We start from the raw sequence: 18,393 nt of genomic DNA, 5'->3' as shown, positions 1-18,393 counted from the left end.
CACATCCTGTCCGGGGCGTCCGGGGGGTGTTTATAAATTGTCGATAATGTCCGGTTTTCCTTGTGTGTGTGTGTGTGTGTGCGCGTAATCCCCGAGAGGCTGCCTTATCGGCGGATCTCCAACACTCACAATGAGGAAGCAACAGACACCGGTGGCGCAGCATTATTCTAAGCTTCCAAGATGCCAAAGCATCTTGTGCAGCTTCACAGATGCCAAAGCATCTTGTGCAGCTTCACAGATGAACTGCAGAAAAAATTCCCAACTTACCGTCCCGACCCGGTAGGGATATATGGGAGGCTGAGTGCACTGTGTGCAAAACTGGCACATATGATTATGTGTCTAATAAAGGTGCCGGGGAGCTCAAAGTTGGATTTTCTAATACAGAAGAGGTATTATTTAGAACATTATTTCGTATTATTTATTTATTTATTTGTCCAGTAAGACTTGAAAAGATAGCTATTGTTTTACAAGTTGATTTTTCCAATACAGAAGAGACATTATTTCTATGATTATTTCATTCCAGAGATTTTACATTTATTTTACATTTATATTTATTTTTGTACAATTGAAACTTGTAAAAAGATTATTATTTTAGGCATAATAATAAAAGCAAGTTGAGTAACCTCTGAGAAGCCTATCTAAATTTCTGTCTTTGAGAGATATTATTTGGTAATATAACTGAATTTTCTATCCATACATATAAACTTTAAATATATTAAAATTATAAGGCATCTTTGAGTAAACTGTGAGTACCATTTAAGTAGGCTATCTCGTGGCCGGGGCAAGTGTCCTCTTTTTTGGAAATCAAAATATGGTCACCCTAATTTATCCAAGTTGGTTTTTTTTCAGGATTAAACATTAGAGAAAATCGATTTAAAATGCTAGTCTGACTAAAGACGGACTTTTAAAGTATGGTAGTCCGAATGTTATCCTACTAAATTGAATTTTTCAACTTAACTGTGCATGGACATGCAGTGACTGTTTGGTCAATGGGCCCCTGCATGTTACAGTTGGGTCCAGAGTGGTCTTCCTTCATCAGTGGGAGGCAATGTGTTTGCTATTATTCAGAATGTATGTAGTAGTAATTATGTTGCATGAAAGTGAATTGTCACAGCACACTCTTGCTGCACCAGACAGTTAAGCTGAGTGGGGAGTCAGTGGGGCCCAATTAAAGAGGGCATCCTGGGCCTGCACACTGTTGAGAAGGTTCAGTCTGCAGGCCACAGACACTCTCAGAGACATTTGTTTTGTAGAGGATCTGTTTTAACAAAAATGTTATACATTATACTGATTGACCAAAGGCAATATACTGTCCTTGCAGGTCACAGTAAGATGACAGACTGTTTTTGGTACTGATTGGCCCACAGACAGTTGAATGTTCATGCTGTCATTTTAAAATTTTCATTATGACATTAAGACCTGTATTGCAGCTGTTGAACCACACATCAATAGTGTGCACTGACTTAATATGTTTTATTTATTTATTGATTTCCAGTGTCACGGTTTCTCATCACATCCACGGGAGCGCTGTATATCCTGGATGTGCAAATGGAAGATGGGCTGTACAATTACAGGTGTATGACACGCCATAGGTACACAGGAGAGACCCGACAGAGCAATAGTGCCCGCCTCATTGTCTCAGGTAAGAGAATTTATCCAGAGTTCAAATTGTGCACCAGCAATTGTCTTAATATTATATGCTAACATATGGTAATATCTATCTGCTATATAAATACATAAACTGACTTGGTACAAAATATTTGTCTCAAAACAAAAATAATATGCATGAATCCCTACTTTTTTGGTCTCATTTAGTTTTTAATTTAACTGATGCTTTTTCTAAAGTAGTGCAAAGTGACAAAGGACCATTTGTAAATAAATCTATGTTTGTAATCAAAATAGATCTCGATAATGTGACTGTGAGAGGAAAAACACATGAACTGAAAAGGACATATGTGATAAAGGTCATTAGAACTATTCCAACACAGTTTGTGGAGAAAATGCGAATGTCTCACATTAAACCATTTAAAGGGACTGATTACACACATGAAGCTCAGCAAGTTCAATCAGGAAGAATTCCTTTGTGCTCATTCATTCACAACTCTCTCCATCCCACTCCCACTGCTTCCTCTAATTAGCTGACTATGGGTGTTCACTCTTTTACTTATCCAGTCAAACTTTGCCATGATCTCTCTCAGCCAATCAGGATGCCAATGCCAAATCTGCTCTCTCTTCTGCTGCTCTCAGCCATCATTTTAGACAGAATCTTCGCTCTGGCAATCGCTCACCTTACCTTTTTCTTCCAGTCTCTTGTTGACTGTAACAAGCCGATGTGCGATTCCTCAGCAAAAGCAGAATCATCTCTCACTCATCATGTCCTCCTGTTCAGGCAATGCGCAACTTCATTCTCCGTTTCCATCTTCAGTCTCGATCTCAGTGATGTGTACAGATTCAAGATATGGGCCCAAAACTACACGTAACATGATCTGTTTCTTCGGGACACTTTGCATACATACACCCGGATTGCCACGCGTAGCCCCCGGTTACTCCGGCCAGGCTTTCCACGCACACCTTGCTTCAGTCCCTGGATATGCCTCAGCCTCTGCCTTGTCAGCATCCTCATCACTGCAGGCCTCCACATGCAGCCGGCCGGCTACACCGAACCAGCGCTTCATTCTGCCTCCAGCCTCTCTGGCCCTGGTGCACCGGGATCCCTTACAGCAAGAGAGCTGGCGGTTCAAGCCATCTGATCAACAGCTGCCCTCACTGTTTAAGTTAAGTGTGTCACATATGATCTGTCTTCTTATCCATTCAGTGCGGCAGACAAATATTTCAAAGCATCATTAACGTGAAGCAATTTATTTCATTCTCCTGTCGCCACTTGTGTCAAGGGGAAAACAATTACAGTAATACCGTAATAGCAGCGGGCCTTGATTTTCAGTAGTCATTGGGCCTCATCAAAGTAAGCATATTAAGCAGGCATATTATTCCCTCTGCTTGACAATGGTATTTGCTTATTTCAAGCAAAGCAAATTTTTCTCTTCGTCTTCATTCATAAAAATAAATAAATTCACGTGTGTATCATGGCGTTATCTTACCACATTTACTGTATCATTTCAAATTAAAAGCCCCTCAGTGACAGCCATAGAATATACTATTATCTAGCACAAACAATTGACCTATGCCTAAGCCACGCCCCCCTCCACTCACTCAGACAAACTATCAACATTCAGTGACCGGGGCGCTATGGCAAGGTGTCACAGTACACGGCATTTCGCAGGAGGCAATTGATGATTTCTGGGGACATAACGATCAGATGCATTGAGAAATAACCAGAATGGCCAAAACTATGCATTGGAGGGATATATAAATCATTTTATCGTTGAGAAGGTCGATGAAAAACTTAAATTACAAGCCAAAATTTACAGGTCCTAGTGTACGCTTGTGAACCACATCTCGTTGCCGTCACCATCAAAGACAACAAGTTAAAGTGCCACTGAAGTTAAGGTTTTTGGCTCAGAATATGAGAAAAGGATAACAGCCTTTTTATCATCTTTACCAAGAGTGTCTCTCCATTAGTGTGGTGCTACAGTATTTACATTGAATCATTCAGCATAATGTTTGCCAACCTTTGTTATCTCTGCGATAATTACTGATAAATTAATAAAGCTAAGCGCCAGAAGTTAACATTAGCTTAACTAGAGCACTATGGACAACAGCTAACAATGATGTACGATCACCAAAGCACAAAACTAGAACAAAATAGGCTAATGAACTCCCAGCAAACAAGGTGACATGATGAACAACGCAGCTAGGAGCTAACGTTAGGCTAACTTTAGCTAACGTTAGCTAGAGATGTTAAAGATAACTTTATATTTCTTTCCAGCAAAGTTGCCTCAAACACGATGTTGTCTTACCTTAGAACAGATGTAGACATCCTTATTAATCTTATTCAAGTTGAGTTGATGTTGTGGTCTAACGTTACCACACAACTTTATCCAAAGGAGACACTTTTCTCTGTTGAGATGTGGTTTAGGAAAGGGTAAAAAATATACCTCGTCGCCCAGCCTCTCACGATACCTTGTGTTGGAGTTGCATGTACCCCATGTACACCGTTTGACCATTTTTAAACTTCAAATCTCAGAAAAAGCTCATCAAAACCGAACAAAACTGACTTTCTGTAATGCATTTCAATGAACAGCCAGGCAGAGAATGTCTGAGTATATGGTAATGGCTATACGCACTGTGATTGGCTCATCGCATTTGAGGGCGGGGCTTAGCCATAGGTCAATTAAAAATGCACTCATGTACACACTTACTACTAACTCGCTTCCTCTACTTTTAGGAACCTCAGTGTGGTTAGCATGTGTTTCTGTGTATCTGCTCTTACATCAGCTGTTCATCAGGTGGCAGTTCTTTAAATCTGCTAATATTTTATATGTTACATTCGCTGAGTTATAGCGCTCAGCTAGTCTCTATAAATAAGTAATTAAATGAATATTTTAAATGGGAAAAAAGTATATTGAAAATAAGAAGGATTAAAGATAAATGTATGAATGAAGTTCAAATAAACACAAGAAATTTGTGCTCTAGAGAAAGGATCAGCACTCAGTGAATAACCTCCTAAGCCCTGTGATGAACTATTATGGCAAGGCAGACCAATGAGCAGTGATAACAAACACGTCTTTGGGGTCATCAGGTGGGAACATCCTTTCACCAGTGTTTCATCTAGTTAGTCCCACGACACCTCCAGGAGGCTAGACAGTGATCTTTGGCGGCCCAGAGACACTCCCCTAATGCCAGGTCTCACTGATCCCCGCACTGACCCAACAACCTCCTTTACCTTACTTACACATGGCTTTCTCAGCCCTAACAACACTGCCACCTTCAACAAACTCAAGCTCCGTTTATGCAAGCTCCAGGTAGTGACCGTGCCGATACTACCTTTCCTAGCACATTCACCATACTCTGTTTCACACGCTACATAGCATAACTTCAATATAAGCTAAAGTTAAAGGAGATAGAGAAGATAAAGTCACAGGATCAGGATCAGCAAACTCACTCACCTTGCAGCATGGTCTCAAACAAAAGGGATTCAAATAGGCCACTCCCATACTTAAATAATCTTCCTCTTCCTAGATTTTCTCCTGAGAGGACTGATTGGTGGATCTCTCCACCTGCCCTCAAGGAGTTATGTACCCTGCTTAGTAGTTCCCCCTGCTGGCCCCCAGCTGACATTATTTCTCCTCATCCAAATCCACTGATTAGATCTAGTTGCTTCATCTGACATTTCCTTCACTGTCTTCCTCAAACTGTGTCTCCGCACTGCAAGTTCCCCCAGGAGCAAGACAGCTGATTTTGCTATGACTCCCCTACACTCCACTTCCATTGGACAAATCCTAGTTTTCCACCCTCGCTGCTCAGCTTCTGCTCCTAAGTCTGCATACCTAAGCTTTTTTTCTTTCATAGGCTTCTTCCACTGAGTCTTCCCAAGGAACTGTCAGCTCAATGAAATAGACTATCCGTTGACTCACTGACCACAACACTATATCAGGCCTCTGATTTGTACAGACTATTTCCTGGGGAACAACAAGCTTTCCCCCTAAATCTACTTGCATTTCCCAATCACAAGCACTTTCTAGGCGAACAAACCCTTGCCTCCTTACTAACTTATCACTTCTGTATTTCTCCTCCTCACGGACAAACTGAATTGCTAGAATCCTATTCTTAAAACCCTCTGACTTTACCTGTCATCATTCCCTTTGATGCCTGCAGCTAAACTTTTCAACACCTGGTTATGTCACCATGTATTCCAGCCTTGTGACAAGCTAACTTTACAGCCTGACAAAATATGCTTTAAGGTAGCGGTACCTGAATACAATGGGCATGATGGGTCCCCATTTACCCACAGTTTTAGGTTCTGGGGGGTTGGTAACATATCGTATGTAGCCCCTACCAGGAATCTAATACGATTCTCCTCCATACTCCACAGGTCCCTCCAACTAAGCTTCCTCTTCTCTACACTTTCCCAATTCAACCACTGTCCCTGCTTAGCCTGGGCCACTACCTTTGCACCCCTTAATATCTCCTCTTGTCTATGTTTCTGTTCCACAACCAGCTTTCTTTTATCTTTGGGACCTGCTTTATTCCATACCGGTTTCCCTGAGCCAAGGCCCAGGCCTCCCCGGCCAAACTGACCATTACCTACAATCTCTGCATGCCTAAGAGCTGCCTCTGCCTCCTGAACTGCCGATCTTGGGTTCCATTTCCTCCCCTTGGTTGGATTTGGAACCACACTCCTAACTACCACGTCCTTACTCCCAGATAACAACAGCTCTGTCCTGACCTCGGTACATTTAAATTCCTCTGTTAAACCAGATACTGGCAGCTGAAGTATCCCTTTTCCATACAATGCAACACTACTTAGACACCTAGGAGCACCCAACCACTTCCTGATATAGGTGCTAACCAACCTTTCAATTCTCTCCACAACGGATTTTGGAATTTCATAAATTGACAGTGGCCACATTAACCTAGGATATAGCCCAAACTCCAAACACCACAACTTCAAATAATATAACGTGGGCAATAATTGATAACACTTGTGTAGTTAAAGCAGATTGAACAGAGTTCACATTCAAGTGAGTCAAGGACAGAGGGATGCTGTGTGCTGGACGCCTTCTAAAGTTATTGAGATCGTGATATCGGCATTCATAGATCAACCTCTAATTGAATTGAATAGTAATAAATGAAATAAAATAAATTAATAAAAATAATAAATAAGTAAATAAACAACAACTATAAACAATGTTTTTTTTTTTAATTTTCTGTTTATTTCATGTCCTCTTATTTGGGGTGGCTGTGGCTCAGAGGTAGAGCAGGTCGTACACCAATCGAAAGATTAACAGTTCGATCCCCGGCTCCTCTAGTCTGCATGTCAAAGTGTCCTTGAGCAAGATACTGAATCCAAAATTGCTCCCGATGGCAAGTGTGTTAAAAACTGAGTAGCAGGTGGCACCTTGTATGGTAGCCTTGGCCACCAGTGTGTGAATGGGTGAATGTGACTCGTAGTGTAAAAAAAAAAAAGCGCCTTGAGTGGTTGGTTGACTAGAAAGGAGCTATACAAATGCAGGTCCATTTATTTCTTACTCTACCTGTTTTGCTCCCAAAATCCCCTCGCAGCAGGGCTTGCATATCTCATGCAGCATTGGAGGGGGAATTTCTTGGTTAGTTCTCTTGACTTCATATTACCCAAGGAAAAGTCTCGTGACCACTATCACAATGTCAACCTACCTCCATCTGCCTGCTGCTTCGTCATTTATCATATGCACAGTAATACAGAAGCAGCTATTTGCACATCTTGGGCTCCTTCACAATGGTTGATTAACATGCACATTAAGAAATAAGCAATCATGTAAACAACAATAAAAGAAATTCTAACATTATCACAAAAAAAAGATTGAAATACTACATAACTCATACATACTTCAAATTCAGTCCCCATTAATGACCAAAACGTATGCAAATAGGAATGTAATAAATGAACGCATTATGATTAATATATTTAAGAGGGCATAAATGGTGCATAAATACAGTAATAAAAAGGTCAAGTCAGAATATTCAGTCAGCGTCAAGCAATAAACTCAAGAATTCAACAATCCATGACCTGCAGATGAAGTCATCCTTAATGGTGTGAGACCGGATGCAGGCACATCGTGGTCATGGCAGCTGGGGCTCGATCATCCTGCTTGCTCTCTTCTACGCCACTGATTGAAGAGGTCCTCGCAATGGCAGCTCCGTCCTGGCAGCGCTGGGCCGTTGTCATGTAGAGTAGCTGCCGGTGGTCTTTTGTGGTCTTCTCATCTGCTACCTCTCTATCAAGTCTTGGTCATAGTTGTCCTATTGCCCACCTTTATATTTGATGGAGTGACAGTCACGCATCAGCCATCTGCCATTTCTGTTTGGTTGTCACATTGCTATTTGTTCTATATATTCTTGCCGTTCAGACCTCTTTTCCTTGCACTCGTTTATATGATTCCAATTCTGTCTGCCTCAATTGAGTTTGGCCTGCTGTCATTTGTCACATGTTCCCGAAACACTCATGGTCTACGCGATCTCATGCCGTGTGCACAGCCATCCTTGGTCCTCTCACTACATGCTGCATGTACTAACACCAGCTTGTCTGCTAATTGCTCACCTTTATCACTTTTATAATATGATGCATCACCTATGATTATGCCCTCTTGGTTATCTTATAACAATTTCTGCCTTGCTGATTTTTTACCTTGCTTGCATTTATCATGCTGCTCATTCATTTACATGGTCTTCAGGATCCCACGCAAATGCACAATCACGGTCTGCTGGGCCTCATGCTGTATGCACAAACACCCATGGTCTTTGGGACTTTGTGTAAATGCTCTATCATGGTCTGTGGGACCTCATGCTGTATGCTCTAACACCCATGATCTTTGGGACCTCATGCAAATGCTCCATCATGGTCTGTGGGACCTCATGCCGTATGCACAGTCATCCATGGTCCTCTAACTATATGCTGCATGCACTAACACCAACTTGTCTGCTAACTGTTGACCTTTATCACTTTATAATCCACTATCATGCATCACCCATGCTTATGTCCTCTAGGTTATCCTAGCACAATTTCTGTCCTATCCTGCTGTACTCGTTTATTCAAGTTGGTCATGAATTAACATAATTCTATTGGTTCAGTTATTTTTACCTTGCTTGCATTTATCATGCTGCTCACTCATGTATGCGAGACCTCATGCTGTATGCACAAACATCCATGGCCTGTGGGACTTTGTGCAAATGTTCTATCATGGTCTGTGGGACCTCATGCTTTATGCTCAAACACCCATGGTCTTCGGGACCTCATGCAAATGCTCCATCATGGTCTGTGGGACCTCATGCCGCATGCACCAACACCCAAGGTCTCGGGGATCACCCTCTAAATGCTCATACGTGGTCTGCGGGACCCCAAGCAACACTTAATTTTTTTTGGTTGTGCAACCACTAATTTCTGTCTGACATGCGGACTTAATTTCTGTTTGGTCGTCGGACCTTATTTTCCTTTAACCATTTTATTTAAGTTGGTCTTCTGACCTAAGTTCCTGTTCGGTCTATGACCTTTTATTTTTGTTGGTCTTCTGACCTTTTGTTTTGTTCTACACATGGTCTTGAGGACCCCAGTCTGTGCACCCAAGGTCTACGGGACCTTATGCACATACACGGTAATTTCTTTACAGTTGTTGGACCATAATTTCTGTTTGTCATGATGACTTTAATTTCTGTTTGGTCGCCAGACCTTATTTTACTTTCACCATTTTATTTGAGTTGGTCTTATGACCTTAGTTTTTGTTCAGTCTTATGACCTTTTATTTATGTTTGGTCCTCGTTGACCTTTTAATATGCTCTACATATAGGCCCAGGTCACTAGGACCTCGCACCAGTCACAGTAATTTCAGTTTGGTCATCGGACCCTTATTTTCTGTTGCTGTCATGCTGAAAATTGCTGACTTTAATTTATGTTTGGTCGCCGGACCTTAATGTTTTTTTTTTTGTTTTTTTTTTAATATTTTATTTAAGTTGGTCTTCTGACCTTAATTTCTGTTTGGTCTTATGATCTTTCATTTCAGTTGGTCCTCATTGACCTTTTATTATCTTCAACATATAGACACCCGTGGAACCACACACTTTTCAGAGTTGTACTAATTTCATTCAGGGCTTATATCTGTCATATACTTCACTATGCACATATCTTTTCCATAGTTTTGCTTTATGCATGTTTCTCTAGCTGCGCATCTCCCCGTAATTTTCTCTTTACTTATTTATTAGAAGCCTGTTGCCTGCTGGTAAGGTAAAGATCATCTCATGTCACTTGGTCAGTTGTCCCTCTCCATTCTTATTCTTCTTTTGGGGGGGGTTCCCTATTCAACTATGGATTCATCACCCTCCTTAAATCATACCATCTCTATGGGGTCTAATTGCCAAAGACTTTTCACATTTTAGCATTCCTATGTGCACGTGTTAACAATTATTCTTTTTACCTTAAAAAAGTGTCTCTCCTAACTGAAATGAAGCTCAGTGTAAGTTTAATCAGGAAGACTTTCTTTGTGCTCATTCATTCACAACTCTCTCCATCCCACTCCCACCGCTTCCTCTAATTAGCTGACTATGGGTGTTCACTCTTTTACTTGTCCAATCGAACTTGCCAAGATCTCTCTCAGCCAGTCAGAATGCCACTGCAAAATTTTAAATCTGCTCATTCTTCTACTCATCCAGATCATCAGCACTTCTCCATCTTCCTCTCATCTCATCCTCACCACCTCTTGCACCACCAGCATCTAGAACCCGGGGGGGTTCCATATTCAACTATGGTTTCATCACCCTCCTTAAATTATACCATCTCTACAGGGTCTAATCACCAAAGACTTTTCACATTTCGCATTCCTATGTGCACATATTGATTAATATTCTTTTTACGATAAAAATGTGTCTCTCCTGATTGAAATGAGGATCAGTTGACTTGTTGGGGGGTTTTATTTGATGATGTTATTATGGTCATCTCGGACTGAGTTTAAGATGACCGTAAGAGCAGATAGGGTCCACATGAAGATGCGATTGACTTGCACTGCAGGACTAATATCACAGTAATATGCCCTCAGTTTTCTTTTTTAAATCTGTCTGCTGCAGTGCCTCTTTAAAGTTGGGGTGTACCTGCATCTGTGTACCTTATTCCGGAAAGCATACATAATGCAATGGAAACAGATATCAGCTCCCAGAAATTGTTTGTTATTATTCTGGGAAAAAATCTTGAATGACATGTCTGTGCATCGGTCTTTCTGTATCTTTAAATTGATTCTTATGATCGTGGATGACCACAAGCTTTAATACCCATCCTGTTTGCAACATAGGACTTTGATTTTGCAAACTAGTCATTTCCTTTATTACACATTGCCCCTCACAGCAGGGAGCAGGCTAAGGGCTGACGAATCCGGTTGTGATGCTTGAATCAGGGTTCACGTTAAAAACAGTTTTTCCAATGCAGCTCATCATGGTGGGGCTCCTAACTATGGTGTCAGACACGAAAACTAGAATGTCCCTATCCAGAGCAGGCCTCCAGGAAGTGCGCCAGGCTTTGGAGCCAACTTTCGTAGCAGCTAAACAGTGGTACTGCAATTTCCGGGGTCCATCGTGTGATGCCATTGAGCCCAAAAAGCCGTTTTCCCATATACTTAGAGACACAACTTTAAATCAGTGGATACCGCAAAATGATTTGCAAAATTTAAGCCATTCAGTCTGATAACATTTGGAAAGTCTAAAAGAGCCGCAAAATTAAATAATTTAATCCCCATTCAAGTTAGCAGAGTGCTAAACCTGAAGTTAGCCGCTCGGCCGCTCAGCTGTGATCGCTCTGGAAATAGAGCGATATGGGCCTCATGCACCACTAATAGGTTTGGGACTCGTTAGGATTTTAACGATTCCGATTCCTTACCGATTCCTTCTTAACGGTCCGATTCCTTACCGATTCCTCTTACCGATTACTACATTATATTCATTATGCTTGCTATAGTTAAACAAGTATATAATAAATACAAATGCAATGCTTGTATCATCTCCCTGAGAATATATAACAACAATAAGTGATTCTCTGATATCTACAATAACACTATGACCTCAAATTAACCACAGCAATGTAATTAAAAAAAAATTACTTATATGCATTCATAAAATTTGTACCTAAAGGATGGACAATCAACGGTGGAAAATGCATGTGCATCTTTAACAATAAATCTTGTCACAGCACAATGACACTCTTCAGCTCTCTCTATGGTCATCCTCCCAGCTTTTGCCACAGTGAAGGAGTTACGTTACAGCTTTTGCTGGTCTTGCTGCCTGTGTTTTCTAAATACAGGAAAACACAACGTGACACTTTAATGTTACTTTATATTCATGACCGACTGATTTACAGCCAATTTCATAACTTAAGTTATCAATAATGTTACCAGTAACGTAATGTTAGACAGGCAGGGAAATCTAGTGCTTTTCGGAAGGGCGCGTCGTTAAAATTAGCGCTGCTTCATCCTGCACAGCCTGCGGGTGTGACGGTGAGGGCGGTGGCGCTGGTACCGGAGGTTTTCTCAGGTTGTCGAACACGGTACATTCCCTGAGATTAATGTTGTGTTTTAGGAGGTGTTTTATTATAGCGGATGTGCTACCACCAGTGCAAGTGATGACTGCACTCCATACACTTGCACCGTTTTGTTTGAATCTCTCAAAATACAACCAGGCTTTGGATGACTTCTGTCGCATGCTCATCTTCTTTCTCGCTCGACTGACGCTGATCTGAAATCAGTGGGCGGGTCCACTCGACTCACTCATGGAGATGCATGTGATGTTACCACAGTCATTTACACGGCCAAATGAAAGACAGCTGCCAACAATCTGAATCTTTTTTTTTTTTTTACAATCTAGGAACCGTTTGCAGGAACCGTTACTCCAAATGTGATGGAACCGGTTCTGGAACCGGAACTTTGGACCCGGTTCCGAAAAGGAACCGGATCCAAACCCTAACCACTAAGCAACTTTAATAGGAATGAACAGGGCCCCATCGCCAATGCTGTATCCAGGTCTCTTAATACATCCATGACCTAGTTCCAATGTTTGGTTTGTCCATGATGTGCTACTGTAGAAAGATGGCGGTGCAACGTGGCTCCACTGACGAGGACCTGCTCTCTGCATGGATATAAACTGCTCATTTGAAAGTAAGAAAAACACAAAAAGGTGATTACACAGTAAAGAAAACTTATATAATATAATATAATATAATATAATATAATATAATATATGTAGGAGAAATACCTAGAATATTTGCACTCGTAATAAAGTTTGGGGCACCACCCTCCTAATGAGGGAAGTGACTAATCAAATTAATAACTCCCTAAACCAATTATTAATTCATCAGCCACTTATCAATAATGAATCAATCTCACTATCTGGGTTATGAATTCTCTATACAGTGATCTTAGTTGCTGTTCAAAAGAGATATATACAGACAACAACTTGGCGATAAATGAAGATTTATTTAAAGGGCCAGTGTGTAATATTTGGCATGGTTTACTGTCAAATCTGAATCTGAATCTGAATATTCTACCCATAAATATGTAAGTGTATAATCACTATAAAATGAAATTTGTTTGCTTTTCGTAGCCTTATAATTATGCTATCTATATATATATATATATATATATATATATATATAGCAAGGGCCTTGCTTTAGAGAGGTCGCCATCTTGCACCGCCATGTATGTACTGCAGCCCGAGCGGACAATCCAGCCAGCCAGAGAATGCGTTTTGCGTGTATAATTAAACAAACGAAGACAGCGGAAGGAAGGAAGAAGGAGGAGGAAACAGCAGAGAGTGTTAGTAGTTTGTCGATGGATAGTAGTTTTTTTAGTTATAAAGTTTGCGAATGGACCACACTTACCACGCAACAGGAGAGAATGAACCCGAATCGTCATCTGCGAGGAAAAGAAGACGCAACTTCACTCCTTGTGACGAAAAGAGCAAGAGAAAGACGCGCTGTGCTCACTTGTTTTTATCTGGCCAAAGTGGGCAGGTTAGTTAAGGCGGTCTCTTAGTTGTTAATAGCTTATTATTTTATTTTGGGGGAAACTTAATGCTTTTTATTATAGGAGATCATATACTTTAACATGTTAAGCGCGATAGACCCATACTCTTCCCATTATGGTCAAAATCGGTTCTTAACATCCAATCAAAATTAATACAATTATTATATCGCGTATATCAGTGGAGTACACATATAAACTGCTTCAAATACACACACTCTAGACTAACCTATAGTTACAATATATTATGAAAAAACAAAATGAGGAAACACATATTCATAAAAACAGGTTGAAAACCCAACTATATTTTAATTATAAATATAATACGGAATTCCTTAGGGGAACTCTCCTTAACTCCGTCACAAGATGGCAGTATGGCTCCATGTTAAATTAAAAAAAAATAATAATAAAAAAAAAGAATTTACAACTCATTAATCTTTTGTTTTACAGGATTAAAGGAAAAATATCAGTCAGCTACCAAACATGGATTATGCACATGTACAAGGTTAGGACATAAAGAAGGAAACAAAAAGGAAACAAATGTAGAATTTCACTTCTAAGAGACAGAGACTTGGTATGTCTGTTCAGGAACGCATATCTAATTTGTGACATTAACGTCTGTTCAGTCTCCTCTTCACTCCGTTGTGAATGAGATGGTGTGACTCCCCAGGGTGGTGTGAGGGGACATCATGGGATGTACTTAGAAAGCATTGTCTTAAGAACCTTGCCAGGTTGTTAATCACCGTGAAGCCTCAGGCTGAATCCTTTTGAGACGTTAATGACATCTGGAGACTTGAAGGATCTCAAGTGAACTTTTTACCCCCTTTTGCCACCCAGATAGGGTAAGCTCAGTGGCAGGGTAATAAACATTTCACCCTCCTTGTGGCCTTTCATTGTCTATTTACTTGTAATCCAGAATCTGGAGAGTTTAGAAAGCCTGTATGTTCCTACATATAATATAAGTAAGGGATAATGTATAATGAGCCGGTGAATACTGGGAAAATAACTCCCGACAGCGCGTCGGGGTTCTATTCCCCTGAAGGGGGCCTGCGGCCTCGTGCCTATCACCAAATCACAGCCGTGACGATATACGAGTATAACATCACAAGCTCGAGTGTGATATTGCTTTTATACAACAGTTCAACAGTTAAATAAGCAAGGCTGATTAAGAAATGTTGACAAATGAGGACAAAATAGATCATTTAAGCATTTTATTTGTCTTCTGCCAACAAAAATAGTTCCCTCGGGACTCCGCTGTCACCGTTGCTATATAACGCAGACATGGTGCGCCAGGCACTTACTCTTTATACACATTTATCTGCACATTAACATTAATTGTGCAGCTGGTGAAATAAGTCTCTGGTGACTGCATGGTGGACTGTTGCTTCACAGGCACAGCCGATAGCTGATCTGACAGTATGTTGCTCCATCGTTTTCTGCTCTCCATGGATGGCTTCCAGTAGCTTTTTAACAAGCTCTCAGACCTGCAAGACAAAAGGTATATTTTAGGGCCCGACTCCTAATTAGAAGACTAACTTTACACATAGGCTACGTTAAAACAACATCATACCTGTGCCCACTCACTGTCACGATCTCCCTAGCTTCAAGACCCGCATGTGACAGCTTCTGTATGGCAGTCGCCCTGAGGCTGTGATTGGTGTAGATAGCTGTTGTCCCCGCCTCTTTACACATCTTCGGCAGCATCTGTGCGAATGAGTTTATTCCCAGCGGAGCTTTAGTGTACCAGATATTGTCTGTGTGAGCTGCTGTCATCCTGGGCTTCAGATGAAGGGCATTTGCATCTGGTGGAAGTTTGTTTAAATACTTTTCCAGAGATGCAACGCAACTGCTGACATAACTGACACTAACCGTCAGTTTTGATTTTATTGTTGATTGCAATCAGCTGTGAGGCGGAGTGATACATACACAGTGAAATAACCGTGATGTTGTACTCCAATATCGTCACAGTTTTACTGTCTCTCGACCAATCAGATTGCAGGGCCGGAACTAACTGTTGTATAATATAATATAATATAATATAATATAATATAATATAATATAATATAATATAATATAATATAATATTTCTGCCAGCATATCCCCCTAAATCCTACACACTGGACCTTAAATTTAGAAGGGACATCAGTTTAGTGCACTTAAAGAAAAAAAAAAAGAAAAAAAGTTAAGAGAATGCAAAGCCGGGTCCAGAATTGCATGAACGTACACTGTACTACATTGCAGCTTGTTAAAACCAATGTTGTTTTTGCTCTTCACAGCTAATGCAAGTGCTGTTTGGTCAATTAAAAGACAGGGCTTAGATATTACATTTATAAATTGATTTCACCACCACTACAATTCAAAGAAAAAACTGTCACAAGGACATTTTATTTCAGCTCATGACTTTTTTAGTGAGCTGTGCATTGGCCCCTTTCTCAGGGCCTTATTTAGGCTACTATAACAAGGGTTGTCTTTAACGACATCATAAGTAACATTGGCCCATTTTAGCTAATTGTGTACATTTCTTCCATTTAATGTAAACAGTCTGTGGTTGCCCATTGACCATTATTATTACTGTAAGAGTTAAGGCTCTCAAACACTGGCATATTGTCACTAAATACAATGATATAGGCTCTGACCTTTCATTCCTGAACTGCAGCTTGTGCTCATTTATACAGAGCAGGCACACGGACTGACTAAAGCACATTGTATTGGAGCTCAAGCACTGTGACCACACAGCCATAAACACTCCATGGCATTAGTTATTTTGGCATGGTCCGAATCTGCTGTGTGAGGCTGCCTGAATGCTGTGGGGAGAAGGTCTAGTGTTCAAGTCAGTTTTTGTCTCATACCAGTGATCATCATAGTGTGTATTCAGGTGGTGCCATATTAAATAAAAGGAAAGTAGCCATCCCGAGAGTTCCGCTTCATAATATAATGAGAGCTCAACAGGTTGCACTTGCAGGTAGCTGGCACTCTGGCTGAGGAGCTTAACTTTTGTTGTATTAATCGGCAAAATGTTGGCATTTGTGATGCTAAACAAATATTCCCAGAGCACTAACACAAGTGAAAATTTAAATAACAAGTATCACACTAGCTAATGTTAGACTCCATGAAAATAAAGTTAACACAAATGTTCCATCCAAATTGTGATGTTCAGCTTTTGCTAAATCAAAGCAACACAACCATATCAGGCTAATTAACAGTCCCAAGCTTTAGACATCCTATCAATGACAGATCATTGTGTTGGTTGGACAGATAAAGATACAGATACAGTTAATGGCGTCCCGGTACACCTCTGCTTTCAAGTAAGGACATTGTGTAAGTGAAAATAGGGATTTTGATCAAAATGACAGTCTTTTCAGCAGGACTTTTAGCTCTCCATGAATTCTGGGGATACTATACCTGATCATAAGCCACATTGAAACTCCATCCAATTCTCACTCTGGTGTTGTCAAATACCGCCGCTATGTCAGTGATTTCGGCGTCAGACACCAACCCTAAAGGCTACCTTTCACAGTGGTATGATACGCTGCTGGGGAGCAGTGATTTGCAACGCAGCTGGATGGAACCTTTCATGGTGTTATGATATGCCACTGGTTGGCCAGATGGCAGATGTGGCAGCAGTATGCTACATAAAGGGGTGGCATCAGCTCATATTGTGGCTGCAAGGCACCTGTTGTGGTGGTATAATACACCACAGTTTGAACACTGCACCACTTGTAAACCCTAATTCGCTCACTAGACAAAATTTTCTTGGAAACAGTTTACACTCAAAACTTTTAGTTTATAAAGTTTAGTACAATACAGTAACATTAAAGTTTTGAGTATAGCAGACACAAAATAAATGTGTCACATGACCCTTGTCTGACAGGAATTTTATGTCAGATTAATCTTACTTTTTGTTGTTTGAGCATTTAATTCTATGTCATATGAACATAAAAACATTGAGAATAGAATAGAATAGAATAAGGCACAGAGATGAATTCTGAATCAGGAAGTACTCTTTTTTTTCACCTTAATACAGCTTTATGTTTAACATTCTAATATCCACACAGGTGGGAGGTCATTAACTGTGGATATGACATAACTCATGGTGCAAAATGTCTTTTAACACAACATTATCTGTGATCTATTAGAACCATTGGGAAATACATAATCATTAATCAGTGTGTAATGGGTAACATGAGTAATTTAGAACACATTTAAACACCGTTTTCTTTGGCTTATGGCTTTAAACACATTGTCTAATGGCATGATGGGAAACTCCACCCATTTAGCCATGCCACAATATGTGAGGTGCACAATGATAGTATTGTTTATTGTTTATTGCTAATTAGGCAAAATGGGCTTCATAAATTTCAGTCAAATTAACTCAAAACTCAAAAATTGTTGACTTAACATGAATTTTTTTGTCAAGCTCACAAGGAATGAGTTTTTCTGTCAAGTGAACATAAAGTTTTTATGTCATTTTGACAATCCGGGTCATTTTCGCAGACTACAATAAAATTTCATGTCATGAATTGTTACTGCAGTAAGGATGCAATACAAGGTGGTAGAAAGCCCCTTTGGAGCAGGCGGGTGGGGTGGTGGATGGGTCAATCAAACCCTGGACTTTTTATCGGGAGCTTGGTGTTTGCTTCTGCATACTGCCAGATATTAATACATACTTTCAACATATTGTACCACAGTAGCCAGAACTATAATATTATTACTTTCAATAATGTTGTTGTAAGCTACTGTTATTACC

At 40.4% G+C, this 18,393-nt stretch overlaps 1 protein-coding gene across 1 annotated transcript in view; it reads left to right on the top strand.

Moving 5' to 3' along the window:
* dscama (Down syndrome cell adhesion molecule a) overlaps positions 1 to 18,393 on the top strand; it is a 324,415-nt gene that overhangs the window by 157,957 nt on the left and 148,065 nt on the right. Inside the window, exon 4 of the mRNA XM_050035201.1 lies at positions 1,496 to 1,642. Within this exon, the coding sequence (XP_049891158.1) occupies positions 1,496 to 1,642 (147 nt within the window). The remainder of the gene's footprint in view (positions 1 to 1,495; positions 1,643 to 18,393) is intronic.

The sequence above is a fragment of the Epinephelus moara genome, chromosome 3 (genome assembly GCF_006386435.1).
Source record: "Epinephelus moara isolate mb chromosome 3, YSFRI_EMoa_1.0, whole genome shotgun sequence".
Taxonomy (NCBI): Eukaryota; Metazoa; Chordata; class Actinopteri; order Perciformes; family Serranidae; genus Epinephelus; species Epinephelus moara.
Note: the sequence above shows the minus strand (reverse complement) of the source record. Positions and strands in the feature narration are given on the sequence as shown.